Genomic DNA, 16,088 nt, shown 5'->3' with positions numbered 1-16,088 from the left:
ACTCCTGAAGGACATATGCAAAGATCTTGAGGCAACCACCTGCAAACTAGATCAATCAAAGGTGATTTGACAAATTAGGTATTTTTATTTTTTCTTTTGCTTTTTTGTTACATAATTGACCTTTTTTTGTTTTTGTGTCTGTGTTTACCACTGTAGGTTCACGTGAAGGCGTGGCTGGACTCTGTTTGTAGCTGGAATCTGGACAGCAGCTTCGAGGAGCTCAAAGCCACCCTCACACAGCGGCCAAACATGACAGACTCCATCATTTCAGAAGCCACCACTGGATCTAGGCTGCCGCTCTTCTTGCAGAACCAGCCAGGATCGGGCGGTACTATGGAGCTTCTAGCGAGCATGCAGGTTTATTACGTTTTATATTCATTTAGATGCTGTTTTGATACGATGGATTAATACTTTGTTTTGTATGTTTTTTTTAGGCTTTTTTTGAGGAGGAGTCTGATTTAGATGGAATTCCTGCTGGTTCTCACAACCGGGACAGAGGTTGTTTGGAGTTTGCTTCAATGTTTGATACTCTCCATGCCCACAGTAGTGACAAAACCATTTCAGGGCAAGTTTATGACCAAGATGATGAGGAAATGGAAAAGAACTCACTTTGTCGTGAAGTTGGGGAGATCCATAGTAGGCTGCTAACACTGTGGGCTTTTGGCTTGTCGCTGGGAGATGCTGTGGAGCACAGAGCTCACATGTTAAAGCATTTGCTTTGCTGTGTGGTTCAGTTTGCAGCTTTACTCCACTTGATGCCCAACTCCACCAGAAGTGGAGAAAGTAATCCCTTGGCTTTCACTCGCCTCCTGAACCTCATCAAAGCTCTTTTATCTTTCCTATCTTGGGATAATAGTCCCTCAGATGGACCGGATTGCTTGAAGCTGGTGGTGGAGTTCAGTAAATGGATTGTACGTCTTCTGCTGAACCCCCACCCTGACTCCCACCTGACTGGCTCCTGTCGGGTTTCTTCCCACAGTCTGTCCAGAATCGTTTTTCTTGTTCGGACGATCTCTGACTCTCTTGACACAACTTACACTTCAGAGCAGAAAGCTGTCTGGTCTTCAGAGGAGGAATCCACATCTCAGCCACAGGTCTGGCTTTCAGATGAATATCACATTACTTTCCTGGAGGAGGAAACGTCTTCTCAATCTGTTAAATCAAAACCTTCCATCAGGTAAAGTCAGACGGGCTGAAATCAGTCATGAATAACAAAGAGTTAACCATTCTATCAAATGACAATCATATAATGCCTTAATATTTTCTTTTATTTTACGGCAGACTTTTGGGAGTGTGGCAGCTCTTGTATGATGTCATCCAAAAGTACGCTGACGAACTGAAGGCCGTTCAAAGCTGTAATGGTTTAGAGGAGGAAAAGCAAAAGCTGGCTGTCATTATGTCTCAGGTCCAATCATCTATGCAGGAAACAGGAGAAAAGCTGGAGGAGGGCCCTGCACTGCTGAACTGTCAAGGTTTGATGGAGAACTAATCGTTAGATTACTCTGCCACGATGAAAAGAGTAAATTAACTGTTTAGCTGATGTTAAAACGCTCTCACAAAGGCAGCATGACAGCTATAAGAAAATCTGTAAATATATATATTTTTTTATTTTTTTAAACAAATAACATTACATTTGAATCACTTTTAGAGCATTTTTATTAACAAAAAAGACTATCAAAATAAAATCAAAATGTATTCCCTTTTACTTTCAAAAAATAGTTTCAAACAGGTTTTAATGACCTTTATTTTACCAGGAAGTCCCATTGAGATTAAAAAAAAAATCTTTTACAAGAGAGTCCTGTTAAAAATAAAAATACAGTTCATATGATGCAAACCTAAAGATCATAATAATATCTATAACAACAATACCATCATAATAATACAAAATATGTTTGAAAAGAAGCAGACAGAAGCTTAGGTTATTAAATCCTGGTCCTAAAATAAAACAAATAAAGCACTAATAATGATAAAAATACTCATAACAATGAAAATAAAGAAATAATAAATAATGATTCTATCATATAACTAACACCTATAATAAACATTTTTAACAATTTCACTCCCTTTTTTCAAACTAAATGACCACAAGGCTATTAAATGTTCATTTTAAGTTTCAAATTACATCTTCAAAAATAACTGCAAAGCAGAATTTATTGCAGAATCATTAAGCTTTGTATTTACCAAAATCCTCAGATGCTTTGAAAGATAAAATAATTTGACAGAGGATCAACATAAATGTATAGTATAAGCTACAATAGACAGATTTAATAACAGTCTGGTAGATTCTCATAACTCTTCTTGTAATTACATTAATGTGGGCCATAAAACACATTGGATTGTTTTGTAAAGCTTTATTTCAGTGTGGCCAAGCAATTTATTTGTAGTTTTTTTTTTAAATTTTATTGGTCAAAAACCATTCAGTCTTTTAAATACCAAATAAATACTGAAATATGAATGATGACTGCTGCTAATGTTGACATTTTACCACCTCATCCAGGTGAACATCTCTTCCTGTGTGGCTCCTATCACATGAGTGCTCATACATGGCGAGTGCAAATCTGTCAGGAGATCAACAAAAGTGAGAATTCCTCTTTTAGCTTTGAATGTTTTCTACTTCGCCTGAAATAATCATATATATTTTTTTCTTTCAGGCTCTTATCGCAGTGTCTTTCTACAGACACGGCTTTGTCTGGCCCTCCTTTATAGTCTGCTGTCACAGTACCACCTGAGAGAAGCACAAGAGATGGGGGACCACATGGCCCAGCTGATTCTGCTCAGATCTGGACTCCAGAAGACTCATGTAGCAGGTTGGTCATACTCCTAATAGTTTTCTATTTTATTTCTTTAAGTTCAATAATTACACGCCACCACAAAGAAACCAAAGCAGTTGTGTTATTTCATAACACTTTTTCATCTGAAATGCTATTTGCTCTAGCATCGTCAAGCCAGCATACCATCATGAAATTTGACATTTGTATGAGCTTTAACCTCTTAAAACCTGGCATGGACACCACATTTTAGGTTATATTAACACATTTGTTTATTCTGCATAACTAACCTTAGCTCAAATATTATCTCAGTTCTTACAAGGTTAATCAACCTAAAATGTCACCGTTTTTGATCAAATGTGTCACAAAGTTATCCAAGATTTCTGTGACCATTTGTTAAAGAAAAGCCTCAACTTGACTTTAAAATAGTGTCGGAACAACTTTAATAAAATCAATACAAAAATCAAACATTTTTCTTTTGTTCTTTGCAGCTGATTCGCTTCCTTGCCGATGGATGCCAACTGACCTTCACAGCGACGCGGCCTCTGCGGTGGTTCAAACCCTCGGGAGATTCATGGCTTCCTACTTCACCAATCAGCCTCTCTTCATTCTGCCTGCTCACAATGTGGCTGTCCTCCCCCCTCTCCATCTCCCTCATGGTGGGTTTGCACCAAGTCAAGAGCTTAAATTCCTTTAGGAGAGATGGTTAAATGTCTGTTTTCCCTCAGGCCCAAATGTTGGGCGTTTGGTGCCGCTCTGCCAGGAGGAGGTGGCCAGAGCGGTCCGACAGCAACATCTGTCAGAAGTTTGGACAGTGGACTATGCCCAGGATCTGCTCCTGCTGGGGGGGCTGCTCCCTGAGGCTGTGTGGACGGCGTATCATCTGGGAGACTGGAAGACCGCCGTGTCTCTGAGCCTGGCTTACACCAGCTTTGGATCGGAAAAATTCAAATTCAGTCGGTGAGTATAAAGATATTGTGAGGATAAAGATGCTCTTTGTTTTCCTCAACGGTTTCCTTGGTGACAGGCTCAGGAGGAAAGAGTTCCATCTGCCGAAAGCTTTGACACCAGAGAGCATTTTTCAGGCTGAGCTGGAGTGTCTTCTCAAATCGAACTCTCAGGGACACACAAGTAACGACGATGAGAAAAGCTTTACAGGTAAGTTTAAATAACTCGTGGACAACTATCCCATGTTGGGTTTTTTTGTTAATTCTCCCAATTTTGCCCCTTAAGAACCTTTGGAAGGAGAAGACTGGGACTTATTACAAACTTCCATACAAGAGATTCTGAAGGCTTCAGTCATGGCAGGAGTGAATGTCATTTCCAGCTTCCTGTCTTCCCTGATGGACGCAGCCAAAGACATGTGCTCCTCTCTGCCTGCTTTGGTGCCTGCTGGGCTGTACCTGCCCTCCCCACCTCTGTACTGCCCACAGCCCTCTCCCAACACACAGGTACTGCTCCAAATGTGTAATCATCAACACATTTACATGTTTAAAAAAAAAATTCTTTTGACCGTTTACGAAACTCAGGACCGAAAGGGAACAATGGAGCAACTTCCAGAGGTTGCTTGTCGCCATAAAGTGTCCGGGATTCTCCAAAGACTTTTGCTGCTCTTGAGATCTGGTGGTTGTTGCCATCCTGCTGCCCAGTGGTACATCAGTCGGCTGAGCCGTGTCAGACACATCCTTTACAAGGTTTGTCTCTATAAGACTTACAATTTTAGAAAAAAAGAAAAAAAAAAAAAAAGAATCAATCTTGTTTTTAGATCAAAAAGAAGTATGCATATCCCTCTGCTGCGATGGAGGAGAAGAGTTTTCCAGAGGAGCTGGTGAAGCTGATATCTCATGGTGGACACTTCAAAAGAAGAGCCAAAAAAGAAAATCAGCTGGGCACCGACACTATTCATACTATTGGTAGGTGCCATTTGTAATTAAAGTAATAATAAATCTTTTGTAATATGATTTTTTTATGATTTCTTTTTTCTAAAGACTGTTTCAGGGAGCTGTGTGCTTTATGCTGGATGCTTCATGTTAGAGATCAGCTGTCCATTCACTGCAGAAGGTATCAGGTTACCAGACGGCGTGATGGAGATGAGCAGGTACAGCATTTAGACTGCGATATGAGGATGTGATCACCTCTGGTAAAAGTTCACACATGTTTGTGTTTCTTGGCGTTTAGTCGGACTTAGATTCAGTGTGTGTGGACGCTCTCCTCTGGGCCCGGCGTCTTCTGCCCTTCTCTCACTTCCTCAATGCGGAGGAAATCCTTCAGGACATTGTGCTCAGCCTCACCTCGGACCTACCTCCGCTTTCTATGGTGGCATTCCCAATCAAAGTTGGAAATAGTAAATGCACTTTTCCTCATTTTTAAGTGTTTTTTTTTCTCTTGCAGGTGGCGGACACACTTGTGGAAACCTTCCCAGAGGGGGAGGAGTCTGTCAGCGTACCTCTGAGGGAGAAGTACAACTCTCTGCTGCAGAGACTGACCCAGTGCACCGTTCTTGGTACAGACAGTTCATTAGTCTGCTTCTTTAAAATGGCTCTTTGGTTAAAATAAAAAAATAAAAAATCATGAAGTAACTGTAAAGGAAAAAGTACAGATAAGTAAGTAGTGAAGTTTATTAAAGTAAATTAGCTTTATTCAACTCATTCATAAACAGTTAAAGGACGGTTTGAATCATTCAACGAGGATTCCAAGACCAGTAGCCATAATTCTCCATCAATCCCGACACATTTGGACTTAATTTTGAGCTTAATTTCACACAAAATCAATTTATTGTCAGTAAACACAACCAGAATTAAAGCTACGTTAAAATATAATCCACTATATTATAAAGCAGATTTTCTATTTTTGAACAAATTCAAGGATTTAAAAAGTGCCTCATGGTTTTAATGTATGGTAGGGGTCACTTCATTAACTCTGATTTAGTTTTTGTTGGTTATTTGTGGACTGAGTAGACAAAAGCGAGACATAAGAGAGACTGAGTAAGTAACAGGAGGAAGAGCTGGAGGCGGCAGAGATAAAGATGTTGAGCTTCTCTACATGAGCGATGAGGATGGAAAGAATCAGAAATGAAAACTTCAGAGGAAAAGATTATTTTAGATATTTTAGAGATAAATTCCAGGGAGAATTTGGTGTGGTTTGGTCACATTAAGAGGAGGAATGATGATTATATTGGTAAAAGGATGCTGAGGTTGAATCTACAAGAAAAAATGGCATAGAGGAAGATGAAGGAGGAGGTTCATGGGTGTACTGAATGAGGACATGAAGGTTGTTGGTGTGAGCAAAGAGATTAATCAATAAAACACTTGTTTAAAAAAAGAGAAAAGTGCAAGATAGTTGAAAATTAGAGAAAAATAAAATATAGAAATATGACCTATTTAGGTTAATCTAACCTTAAGATTTGAAAACATTCAACAGTAATAGTTTATATTTAACTGTGACTTTTTTGAGTAGTTAAACAATTTTTTTTAATTAAAAAGAGTACATATAAACCTACATTTTACTTTTTATATTTTAACTTAACTTGTATTTTAAGATTCAGGGAAAAGTCAAATTGTAACAATAAATATTGAAAACCTTGTAAAATTTAAAATGTTTTGCAATTGAAACACATTTTTTTCATTTACCAATGATTAAAACATTAGTGAGATGATCCTTTCTTCTCCCTGCTCTGTAGATGGAGTTGAAGAGGAAGCTAACGCGCCGATGATGAGTTTGATTCAAAATAAACTCAGACAAAGAAGGAAACACCTGAAGCGGCTGCAGAGACACCTGGTTCCTCCTGTGCTCCATTTGTGGGACAAAGAGGATGACATAGAGAGTAAAAGCGCCACACCGGGGCAGCCAGCTGTGGGTACCGGCGCCCTCAGTGACTGCGGGTTCCAGTCAGCGTGCAGTGATGCTGACGCAGTGGACAAAACATCCAATGCAAACTTGTCTAAACAGCATTCCAGATCCAGGTAGTCAGAAAGTAAAAGAAATGCAACTATTCTAAGGTGAAAGTGTGTATTTTTTCTGTCATTTGTTTTGTTTATTTCAGAAGCAAAAAGGCAAAGAAGAAAACAGGGAAAATGAAGATGGATGTTAGGACCCGAAGTGCTCAAAGTCAGGATCTCAGACAAGCCGAGAAGAAGGAGCATCTACTCCAACCAGCTGTTGGCTCCTGGGAGTTTGAGCTGGAAGACGAGGAGTATCTGCATTTTCTGGAGCTCTTTCTTAGTTACGTTTTAGAGAAGGGTAGCAGTCACGGAGTGGACTCTGGCAGTGAGCTACCTTTGCTGAAGAGCTTCTGCTCGGAGCTGAGGGAGAAGGAGCTGCACTCTCTGAGTTTTGATGTTCTCACCACCATTCATCGGCGTCTAAAGGAGAAGCACCATCCGGAGAGGAAGCACTCGGGGAGTGATGCTCCGCTGTTCAGAGCTGGAGCTTGCTACAGGCCTCTGAGGGAAAGTCCTGAGCTGCACGCGTCATCTTTGTGGAGTGAAGCTCCTGTATCCAGAGACTGTCTCTCTGTCAGTTCTCTTTTTGATCAGAGAAATCAAAAACAGAGAGGCCTGTTTGGTCTCCAGAAGCAAAACTCCACGTCTATTAGGAGGGTGGATGGATCAGTTCTTAGTTCTGAGGCGAGCCCTGTTCAGAACACTTCCACAGCAGATCAGCTCACTGAAAACTTCCCACTTGGTTCTTCAGCATCTATCCAGGCTGTCCCCGACTTACAGCAGGGTCTGGATCCCACACTGGAGGCTCGGTTTCCGACGCTCGGCAGGCTGCTGGAGTGGATGGTGCGGTGGGCGGACAGAAGAGCGCCGTTTGGACTCCACGACAGAAAGAAGAAGGAAAAGGGGAGCTCAGGAGGAGGAGACGGAGTTATGATTCGTGTCAGGGCCTCTGCTCCTGCCGTTCTCACCGCCCTGAGTTTGTTGGAGTTGAAATACAGCGCAGTGCTGGGGACCGACCGTTACTCCGCCCACATCCAAGTTCCAGAGGTGCAGCTGACTGTGTCCCCTGTGCTGCAGCCGGGGGCGGAGAGGAAGCTTGAGAGGGAGAGCAGCGTGGATACGGGCTACCCCGGATCAGCCCACACGGCTCCAGATCAGGATTTACATCAAGAACACATCAGCGATAGGTAACTCAAACAATTTATTCATAAGAATATAGACAGAAACAGGTATTGGGATACTTTAAAAGGAAATGCAGGGTTTGAAAACACAAGAAACAAAGAAAATCTGTACTTTTTTTTTTATATGAAATGAACTTTTTTTTAAATAGAACTTTCTATGTTCCTCTTCATCAGTCCTCATACAGATGAACCAGAGGAGCTTCCAACATTTCAGACGAACCCTCCGCCTGCTGACCAGGTTCCTGCCAGTTCACCACAAGTCACCTTTGATGACTTCAATCTCACACCTGAAAAAGAAGGTAAGTTACACATTTACTTTGGGTGCTTTAAGCTGACTTGATGGAGATTCCTGCAAAAAAAAGAAAAAGAATCTATATTAGGGATGTAGGGGAAAATTGATATATCGCGATATTTCATTTGCCGATACTTGTATTGATTTAAAATGATGACAAGATGATGTTTAATTAGTTATTTATGAGCAAATGTAGTTCTGGGTCTTACTTTTGTTTATTTCATCCCCTAAAGCCTATGCACTAGGGATGTAAAAGATATTAGATACCAATCAAAAAATCAATCGGGCAGAGAGTAACGGCAGTATCGGTTAGGGATGTTAAAAAAAGATACTTATCGAATATCGATCAAGCATCTGCAGTATCGTCTAAAAACCACAGATATGAACAATATTATGTTGGTTAAAAGATAGAAATTCAATCAAGACGTAAATAATCGATTTTTGGAAAAACTGCAGTTTCTCTATTTTTTTCATGCGTTGCAAACAAAAAGACGTCCAATCATAATCTTGCTTCTTCCAAGTCAACACTTGAATAAATTCCTCTGTCAGATTCCATGCATTATTATTTATAGCTTTAAATGTCAAATAAATAAGAAATATCTAGATTTTAGCGTTATTTTGTAAAAGAATCGGACTGTATCGTGTTGCCAAAAAGTTAGTTGAATCCTTTATTTATTGATTCATTGACCATGAATCCAAACCTGTATCGAATCGTGTGAGAGGAAAAGATACACACCACTACTATTCACTATGGATTTGTGGTTAAAATCAACTTTAAATGAGATACAGTTGCAGTGCTTAGCATTGTGATCATTTAATAAATACATGTTACCATTTTATTATCATGAAAGGTGTATCAACATTCAGGTAGAGTTTTTTTCTAAGTCATACGCTTAAATTTTTTTCGTGACAGATTTGTATTGTGATACGCAATGTATGGCCAGACTCTTGTCAATACATCCCCTAATCCATATGTAATATTTACAGACAAAGGCTGTGACAGTGACGGTTTGGGCTTGCCATCATCCAGTCCCAGAGAAGACGTCACTGCAAACAGCTTTTCTCCTGAAACTGTAATTACCAGATCTTAACAATCTCAGTTTTGGTCGGTCATTTAGGTTGTTATGAAACAAATGCTTTTGTCTTTTGTTGTCCAGAGTTTAAAACTGGCAGACTTGGACTTGTCAGGAAAAGCTGAAGAAGTTCCCAGTTCCTCCTTGTAAGTTTAATACAATTTTGATGTGTGACGCCAAATAAAAGTGCTTGTTTTGGCACTTCCTGATAACTTCGGATCTGCTGATCAAATATTAAAAAAGCTCATTTTGATAATTTAATTGTATCTTTGATGATTTAATAGTTCCTCTGGACGCCCAGAACCACAACCTAGCAGCCTGCCTCAGACTCTACCTGATTCAGACAGCCCGCAGCGCTCAGACACAGTGACTGATCCCCCAAAACTCCAGCCTCAAACCCCCACAGCTGAGGAACCCACTGTTGATTCTGCACCTTTAAGTCAGACGTCCCCCATGAGACAGCTTCTGGGTCAAGACCTATTCAGACTGGTTCAGGTAAGAGTTAACACAAGAAGGAACTGGACGTAACATTTTAGCTCTCACCGAAAATGATCTCTTCTGTGTTTTAGCACATCAACTACTTGAGTCTGAGGGAGGTTATTGGAGCTTCATTTTCCAACTTACAACTTACCCAGCAACCGTCTTCTGTGACCCAGCCTGACATGACCTGCTTACTCCCTGATGTAACATCATCTGCTGCCAGATTTATCCCCGACCGGGATGCATCACCTAATCAATCTGGAGTCTCTGCAGCAGTTCAGACACCTGTGCCAAAGCCAGGCTTCAAGTTTAATGATGCTGGATGTCAGTTTGCAGCACAGACGGCCAAAGCCTCCTCCGCAGCCAGCCAGCATCAGCCCGACATAAATCCACAGTCCAACGTCTGCATTAGGGGTGCTGAATATCAGGTATTTCATCTCTAATGATAAAACTTTCTCGTAGTTTCATCAAATCTTACTTTTTTATGCTTTCGTTTCAGGAAATGCAGCCACTTTCTGTGCAAGCAGAGTCTCCAGATGTTCAGCAGCTAATCCCTTCTTCACAGGGACTCCTGGCCACCACCGACACCAATCACGCCGTTCAGAGCACACCTTTACCCCTGACCTCTCATGGTGGCGTCCAGAATGACTCTGCTCCTCCAGTGTTGGGCTTGAGGTTATTAAAATTCTCCAGCCCTCTACTGTCCCAACACAATCCACCTGCACCTCAACCACACCCACGCCCCTCTGCAAACCAGGAAATTCACACATCTTTTCAGGCAAAGTCTAAACTTGACTTTAGCAAAGGAAAGGAAGACAGAAATAAATTTTCATCTCCAATAACACGTCCGTACGATTCAACTCCCAGGACTTCTCATCCTCAAATCTGGCCTTCAGGACAGTCTTCAAGTTCCCCTCAGCTTCCTCCTGCTCAAACACCTTCACCATTTCAGGGCCTTCGCCTGCTACAGCTCCAGCCACCTCCACAAAACAACATCACCTTCCCTAAGTTGCCACCTACATCATTTTCTAGACCTTCTGCAGCCATTCCAGTTCCAGTGATGGAAACCCCTCCCATCAAGCTTCTGCAGATTAACTTTGGGCCCAAAGTGGTAAGCTTCAACATTTAGGAATTGACCTTCTGGTTTGTCAGTTATATGTCGTTTTGTGGATGTACCACAGATGGTGCCCCCATCAGTTCCCTCAACCCACGTGACCCGTCTGATGTCTATGAAGGAGCTGCAGAACTCAAGAATTGGCCAACAGGAAGTGGAAAAAACTCCACTTCAATTGCTCAGAGTTCAACAATCTTCGGAAAAGTTGACCACCTCATCAGGCTGTGCTTCAAACAAAAGGCAAAATTACTTTCCACCATTTTTTAAGTAGCCCACCTAGTTTTTAACTGATTGTGTGTTGTTTAAAGGCATAAAAGAAGAGAGGAAAAGGCAAAGGGAGGAAAATCTGAGGTCACGTTTAGACCAAATGAGTCCATCATCCCTCCTCAAGAGGTAAACCAGTTTAACCCTAAAAGTTTGACCCATTTTTCTACAAATTTTAATCAATCCTACTAATCTGTTCAGACTCCAGCCATGCCTGCAAGTGAGGAACCTGTGATTGTGGAAAAAATCCCACCTGATCAGGACATCCCAGGTGGTAACAAAAATAAAAATAAATAACATAAGTTTATCCTATTTTTTATTTTTACCTTGCCATTTTAAATTCTACATCACTAACACAAGCTTTTCCAATTGCTTTTTTGTCTCCTCCTGATTCATAGTGATTTGAATAAAGAAATACTCAGAAATGCAATTTTAGGCTTAATTTTCTTTGTATTTTCATCTTCCATTATCAAAAAAATGCCATAAGAACATATTAAAAAACACAATTTTCATCAGAGTGGATCTTTCAGCAGTAAAATGTGTGTTTTTATTTAAAATGAGATGAAACATAATAAACTAAAATCCTTGATCTGCTGGGGTTTCCTTCTTAGAACCCTCGGTTGACTCCTTCACTGGTCAGAAATTGTTGGATAAGATCTTTTCCACTTCAGCTGAGCTTCACGCCATGGCGTCTACAAGTAAGCGTCCGCCGGAGTGTTACGATGCTTCCACCAACACAGACTCCGGTCAGTAACACTAAACTTCCACCTCCTTGAAATGCCAATTCTTGTTGTTTTTCTTTAATCAGCAACATTCCCTTGTCCAGTTTGAATTACAAATATACATGTTTTTGTTTCCTTAGATTGTGCCCTAAAACTTGTGGATAAAGGTGTATCTGCACAAGCCTCTGTGATAACTGGTAGCTCAAAATTTAGTAGAATAAACACTCAATTTTTGTCTCGTCAATTTTTATCAGCAAAATGTAAAAATAAAAATCGGTGTTTGTGTTTTCACACAGCAACAAGTTCAGCAAATGTCCAGATTTCTTATGACGATCCTTTTCAAGCTGGAGAGCAGGAACCATTGCAACCAGAGAAACACACTGTAAGAATGCTTTAATAGTGTTTAGAACTCTGACACCAAAAAGTTAGCATTTCTAACTACTATTTATGTTGGTTATGTTTATATTCACTCATCTGAAAAGTTTGTTTCAGACAAAGCGACTTTTTATCACGCCATCGAAGAGGGTTAACTTATTTTACATATTCTTTAAATGTATCTAATCTCTGTTTTGTTGTGCATGACTTGCAGAGTCCACCTGGCCGCCAATTTCTAAGCGTTTTAGATTTAAAAGGGGAAGACGGATCACCACATTCCGACCCACAAATGCAAGATGTTCCCTCCATTCGGCCTCCCTCGCCCACTTCTTCTCAGCTTCACCTTCTTGCAACCTCCGTCCTCAGGAAGGACTTTCCTGCTGATCCATCTGTTCAAGTTCCAGAGGACTGTGTACCGCTCACCACTCCCCCAGGTCTCTAAAAGAAAAGCTTTGACGCTGTTTTAGCTGAATACTGACTATTTTCATTGAAACCTCTTTCTTTTAAACTAGAAATGCCCGAGGTGTCTCCTTCAGAAAGCAACCGGGATTCTAGAAACTTTTCTGAAAGGGATACGTCGCAAAACATGATGGCGGATTTGCCTGAATTAAAGATCCTCCAAGCCATAAAGAACCAGAGCGCCATCCATCAGAGCGGCTCACCATCACCCCTCTCAGGGGGGTTCTCCTCACGCCTGTCAGTTCTGGACGCCCAGCTTGCTGCTCTGCAGAACATCGCAGATCATCTGGAGACAGACCTCATGAAATCCAGAATGGTAGCTCATTATGTTTTGCACAGTTTATTTTTTTTGTTTATGTTTCTAAATGTAAAACTATAGATTATTTCTTGTTGTGTTTTGGTGCAGGTTGTGAATACTTTGGAAAACCTTTCCTCACCAAATGTGAAGGCAACAAAGAAAACTGTCAGAATGTCTCTCCCTCTTCAAGGTGAGATCCAAACACGTTATCACTCGTGAAAAGACGTCAGCAAAATATTAACTGTACATCAATAATAAATAAGCCCATCTAGATTCTTGTTTGCTTCACTTCCTTATTATCTTTTACAGCGTGGCCACAGAGACCTGATCCAGACCTTTCGGCTGACATAAATGCAGCTGAGCTTGATAAGAAGACCACACAGCAGGTCAATGAAGACCTGCTTCTCACTGATGAAGCTGGACCTTCCTCCTTTCACTCGCCACCAGGTACAAGTCTTTGAAGTCTCACTCCGATCATCTTTTTTTGATTATGCTTGTGCCATTTTTAGCCAAAAGTCTTGTCTTTAATTGTTTTTATTCATGGTTCTTCTTTCACCCCACAGACCACTTTACAGATCCAGACGAGACATCTCATGAGTAAGTAAACCCTGATATCATTTAACTTCTAAACTATAAACTTTTATCTCTTTTTGAAGGAAATGATGCACACATCATCTGTTAACAAAATTAGTTTTTTAAGTTTGGAAAATGTGTGTTACTTTCCTGCTATAAATTCCCCCTAATTTCAATCTGCAGGTGGATGGATGCTGATGCTGACCCGAGCCAATCCGAGTTACTTGATACAGTCGAATTGTTAGACGAGCTGCTAAAGGAAGGATATTTATCTCCAACCGACCTTGATTATTTTAAATCTCTGACTCCACAGCACAACGGGTACAGGAACAATTCCATTGCCTTTTATTATTTTTTTAAGTCGATGTTTCAGTTGATTGAAGCTGAGAAATCCTACTCCCTCAGCAGGCAAGACCTGCAGCAGAGTGACTGGATGTCAACGGGACGAGCCATTTCCCCGGATGACAGGAGTGAGCTGAGGATGTGGATGAGAAGGAAACACAGGGAGCAACTGGCTGCATATAAGAAACACAGAGCAACTCTGAGGGAGCAGGAACGCAAACCTTACACTGACACTCAATCCAGGGTAAATCTTCTTCTTGAGCTGATGTCAAAGGATGTATTTCTTTTATAATTTCCATTTGCTTTCTCTCTACTCCAATAGACTAAAGCAGTCTCATGGAAAACCAGAGGAAACAAACAAAAGTAAGTCCTAGCTTCAGCTGTGTTAAAAGACTTGGGTACACTTGTGTGTAAACTAATCATTTTTGGTTTAAAAGGCTGCTGGAGCAGTACAACCAGCGCATGCAGGAGGCTTGGGCTTTGGCAGGTGAATTCAATCTTCCTCCCGGAACCCAAGCCAGGGTCCCACGCGCTGAAGGCTCTCAGGTTCTCTCCAAAAAGTGGCCAGCCGCAACACCGCTCAGCAGGTATCTTCTGCCTCAGTAAGGTGATCGGGATCTAGAATTTCATCTTGTGGTTAATTAATGATCAGTGTTGTACGATCCCAAACTTTTCTAATATGTTGTGCTGGTCTTTTGGTAACAAACACAACTTTAACCAAATTATTTTACATATTTTTCTGTTATGTATGAGTTTTCTACAAAGTTGTGTAAATAAGGATGTTCTAATCTTAGCAATGTCAGATCTCAGAGTTTGCTGCTGCAATAATCAGCAACCATGTAGTTTTTTTTTTATAATCCTAAAAATATCAATAAAGCTAGAATCAGTTTGTATGCCTCCAGATGGTTAATTATCCTCAAGTCAGCCTGAGTTCTTCGACAACTCTGACTGTTGATAAATGTTGCATCTTTTATTGCTGTTGTAATCTGAAATCCCAAACTGTGATTACATAATAAAGTACAAAAACATCTTCTCCCAGGCCTCAAAGGGGTCCCAAACATCTGTCAGGAGAAGCTCTGCCCCACCCACAAACTCCCTGTGTGGAAAGACCGTCTTCAGAGGATCTCCAAAAACGACTGGGACTTCACCGGCCTGGTATTGTTACTTATCCAAATTCTCCACATTTCAGTGGACCGCTTATATCTTTTTCTGCAAAACTTATTTGTGATTTTGGGTTTCAGTGACTCTCCTACCAGGGGACCGTCTGTCGCAGGTGACGAGACGCGGCATGCTCACCAAGACGCCCCCTAAACGTGAGCAGCGAGGAGCTTTTCTGAACCAAACGTACCTCACAGGGGGTGCTGTGGAGAAAAAGATCCAAGGGGAGCTGCCTAAAGTGGAAGGGAGAAAAGAAGCGGACACTTCAGAACCTCATAGACCGCAGAGGCTCCAGCAGTCTGAGCTTGTAAGCTTGTTTTTTGTGTTATTGTTGCAAATGGTGATAGATGGTGTAGAAATTGTCTTTACTGTGTTTTCATTGCTTCTAATTTGGCAGGTTCTCACAGTGCTCATGGGTGAGGAGGAGTATGGTGCCAGTGGAGTTTCGGGGATGACCTGGCTGGACAATTTCTCTGAGAGCGCTGACAGCTGCCTCAGTAAAATAGACTGGGCAGCTGTTGAGAGAATGGCTGCTGCAGAAGAGGCAGCCATGGACTCAAATTCTGTGTCACAAGAAGAATAAAATGTCTTGTTAAGTGCCTACACACTAAGGGAATATGTTATATTTCATTAAAATGTTTTATATATTTTTATTTAAGAAAGCACAAAAAAGAGGCATTTGGTTGGTGACCTTTAACATTGCCTCACATTCATTTTTGAAGTTTTTAGTTTTTGTAAAGAACATTTTCGGATTTTCTCTTATTCTGTGAGACTGCAAGGTTCTCCACAGATTATAACTGCACTGATTTTTTTCTGATTCACATAGTGTCTTTAGCATAAGTCTTTAAGAAGATGCTGTTTATATCTATATTAAGTTAAGGAAGTGTTTCACACATTGACATGACCGACTGTCAGTAGTTATCACACAAGATAAAAAGGGAAAGCAATTTGTTGTTTTTATCAATAAACATCAGGGAAAAAAATCCTCTGGGCCTTTAAATTTCATTTCCAAACTTTTTTAAATCGCTTGTTTATCTTGGGTAGCAGA

At 40.8% G+C, this 16,088-nt stretch overlaps 1 protein-coding gene across 1 annotated transcript in view; it reads left to right on the top strand.

Moving 5' to 3' along the window:
• Window positions 1–15,647, top strand: part of cplane1 (ciliogenesis and planar polarity effector 1) — a gene marked incomplete in the record, with an annotated part of 19,731 nt that extends 4,084 nt beyond the window's left edge. The window contains 39 exon segments of the mRNA XM_024299289.2: window positions 435–1,177; window positions 1,282–1,472; window positions 2,498–2,578; window positions 2,652–2,807; window positions 3,260–3,427; window positions 3,497–3,728; window positions 3,796–3,926; window positions 4,002–4,219; window positions 4,298–4,462; window positions 4,534–4,681; window positions 4,757–4,866; window positions 4,947–5,084; window positions 5,160–5,271; window positions 6,448–6,730; window positions 6,811–7,896; window positions 8,065–8,189; window positions 9,170–9,255; window positions 9,340–9,401; window positions 9,540–9,750; window positions 9,825–10,163; window positions 10,235–10,846; window positions 10,917–11,089; window positions 11,158–11,242; window positions 11,315–11,384; window positions 11,725–11,859; window positions 11,976–12,032; window positions 12,132–12,217; window positions 12,425–12,644; window positions 12,723–12,985; window positions 13,076–13,157; window positions 13,277–13,414; window positions 13,531–13,564; window positions 13,724–13,861; window positions 13,946–14,126; window positions 14,205–14,245; window positions 14,320–14,469; window positions 14,922–15,037; window positions 15,124–15,347; window positions 15,438–15,647. Coding sequence (XP_024155057.1) covers window positions 435–1,177; window positions 1,282–1,472; window positions 2,498–2,578; window positions 2,652–2,807; window positions 3,260–3,427; window positions 3,497–3,728; window positions 3,796–3,926; window positions 4,002–4,219; window positions 4,298–4,462; window positions 4,534–4,681; window positions 4,757–4,866; window positions 4,947–5,084; window positions 5,160–5,271; window positions 6,448–6,730; window positions 6,811–7,896; window positions 8,065–8,189; window positions 9,170–9,255; window positions 9,340–9,401; window positions 9,540–9,750; window positions 9,825–10,163; window positions 10,235–10,846; window positions 10,917–11,089; window positions 11,158–11,242; window positions 11,315–11,384; window positions 11,725–11,859; window positions 11,976–12,032; window positions 12,132–12,217; window positions 12,425–12,644; window positions 12,723–12,985; window positions 13,076–13,157; window positions 13,277–13,414; window positions 13,531–13,564; window positions 13,724–13,861; window positions 13,946–14,126; window positions 14,205–14,245; window positions 14,320–14,469; window positions 14,922–15,037; window positions 15,124–15,347; window positions 15,438–15,623 — 7,776 coding nt within the window.
• Window positions 15,648–16,088: the final 441 nt, after the last annotated feature.

The sequence above is a fragment of the Oryzias melastigma genome, linkage group LG12 (assembly GCF_002922805.2).
Source record: "Oryzias melastigma strain HK-1 linkage group LG12, ASM292280v2, whole genome shotgun sequence".
Taxonomy (NCBI): Eukaryota; Metazoa; Chordata; class Actinopteri; order Beloniformes; family Adrianichthyidae; genus Oryzias; species Oryzias melastigma.
The sequence above is the reverse complement of the archived record's forward strand: the minus strand, read 5'-3'. Positions and strand labels throughout refer to the sequence as shown.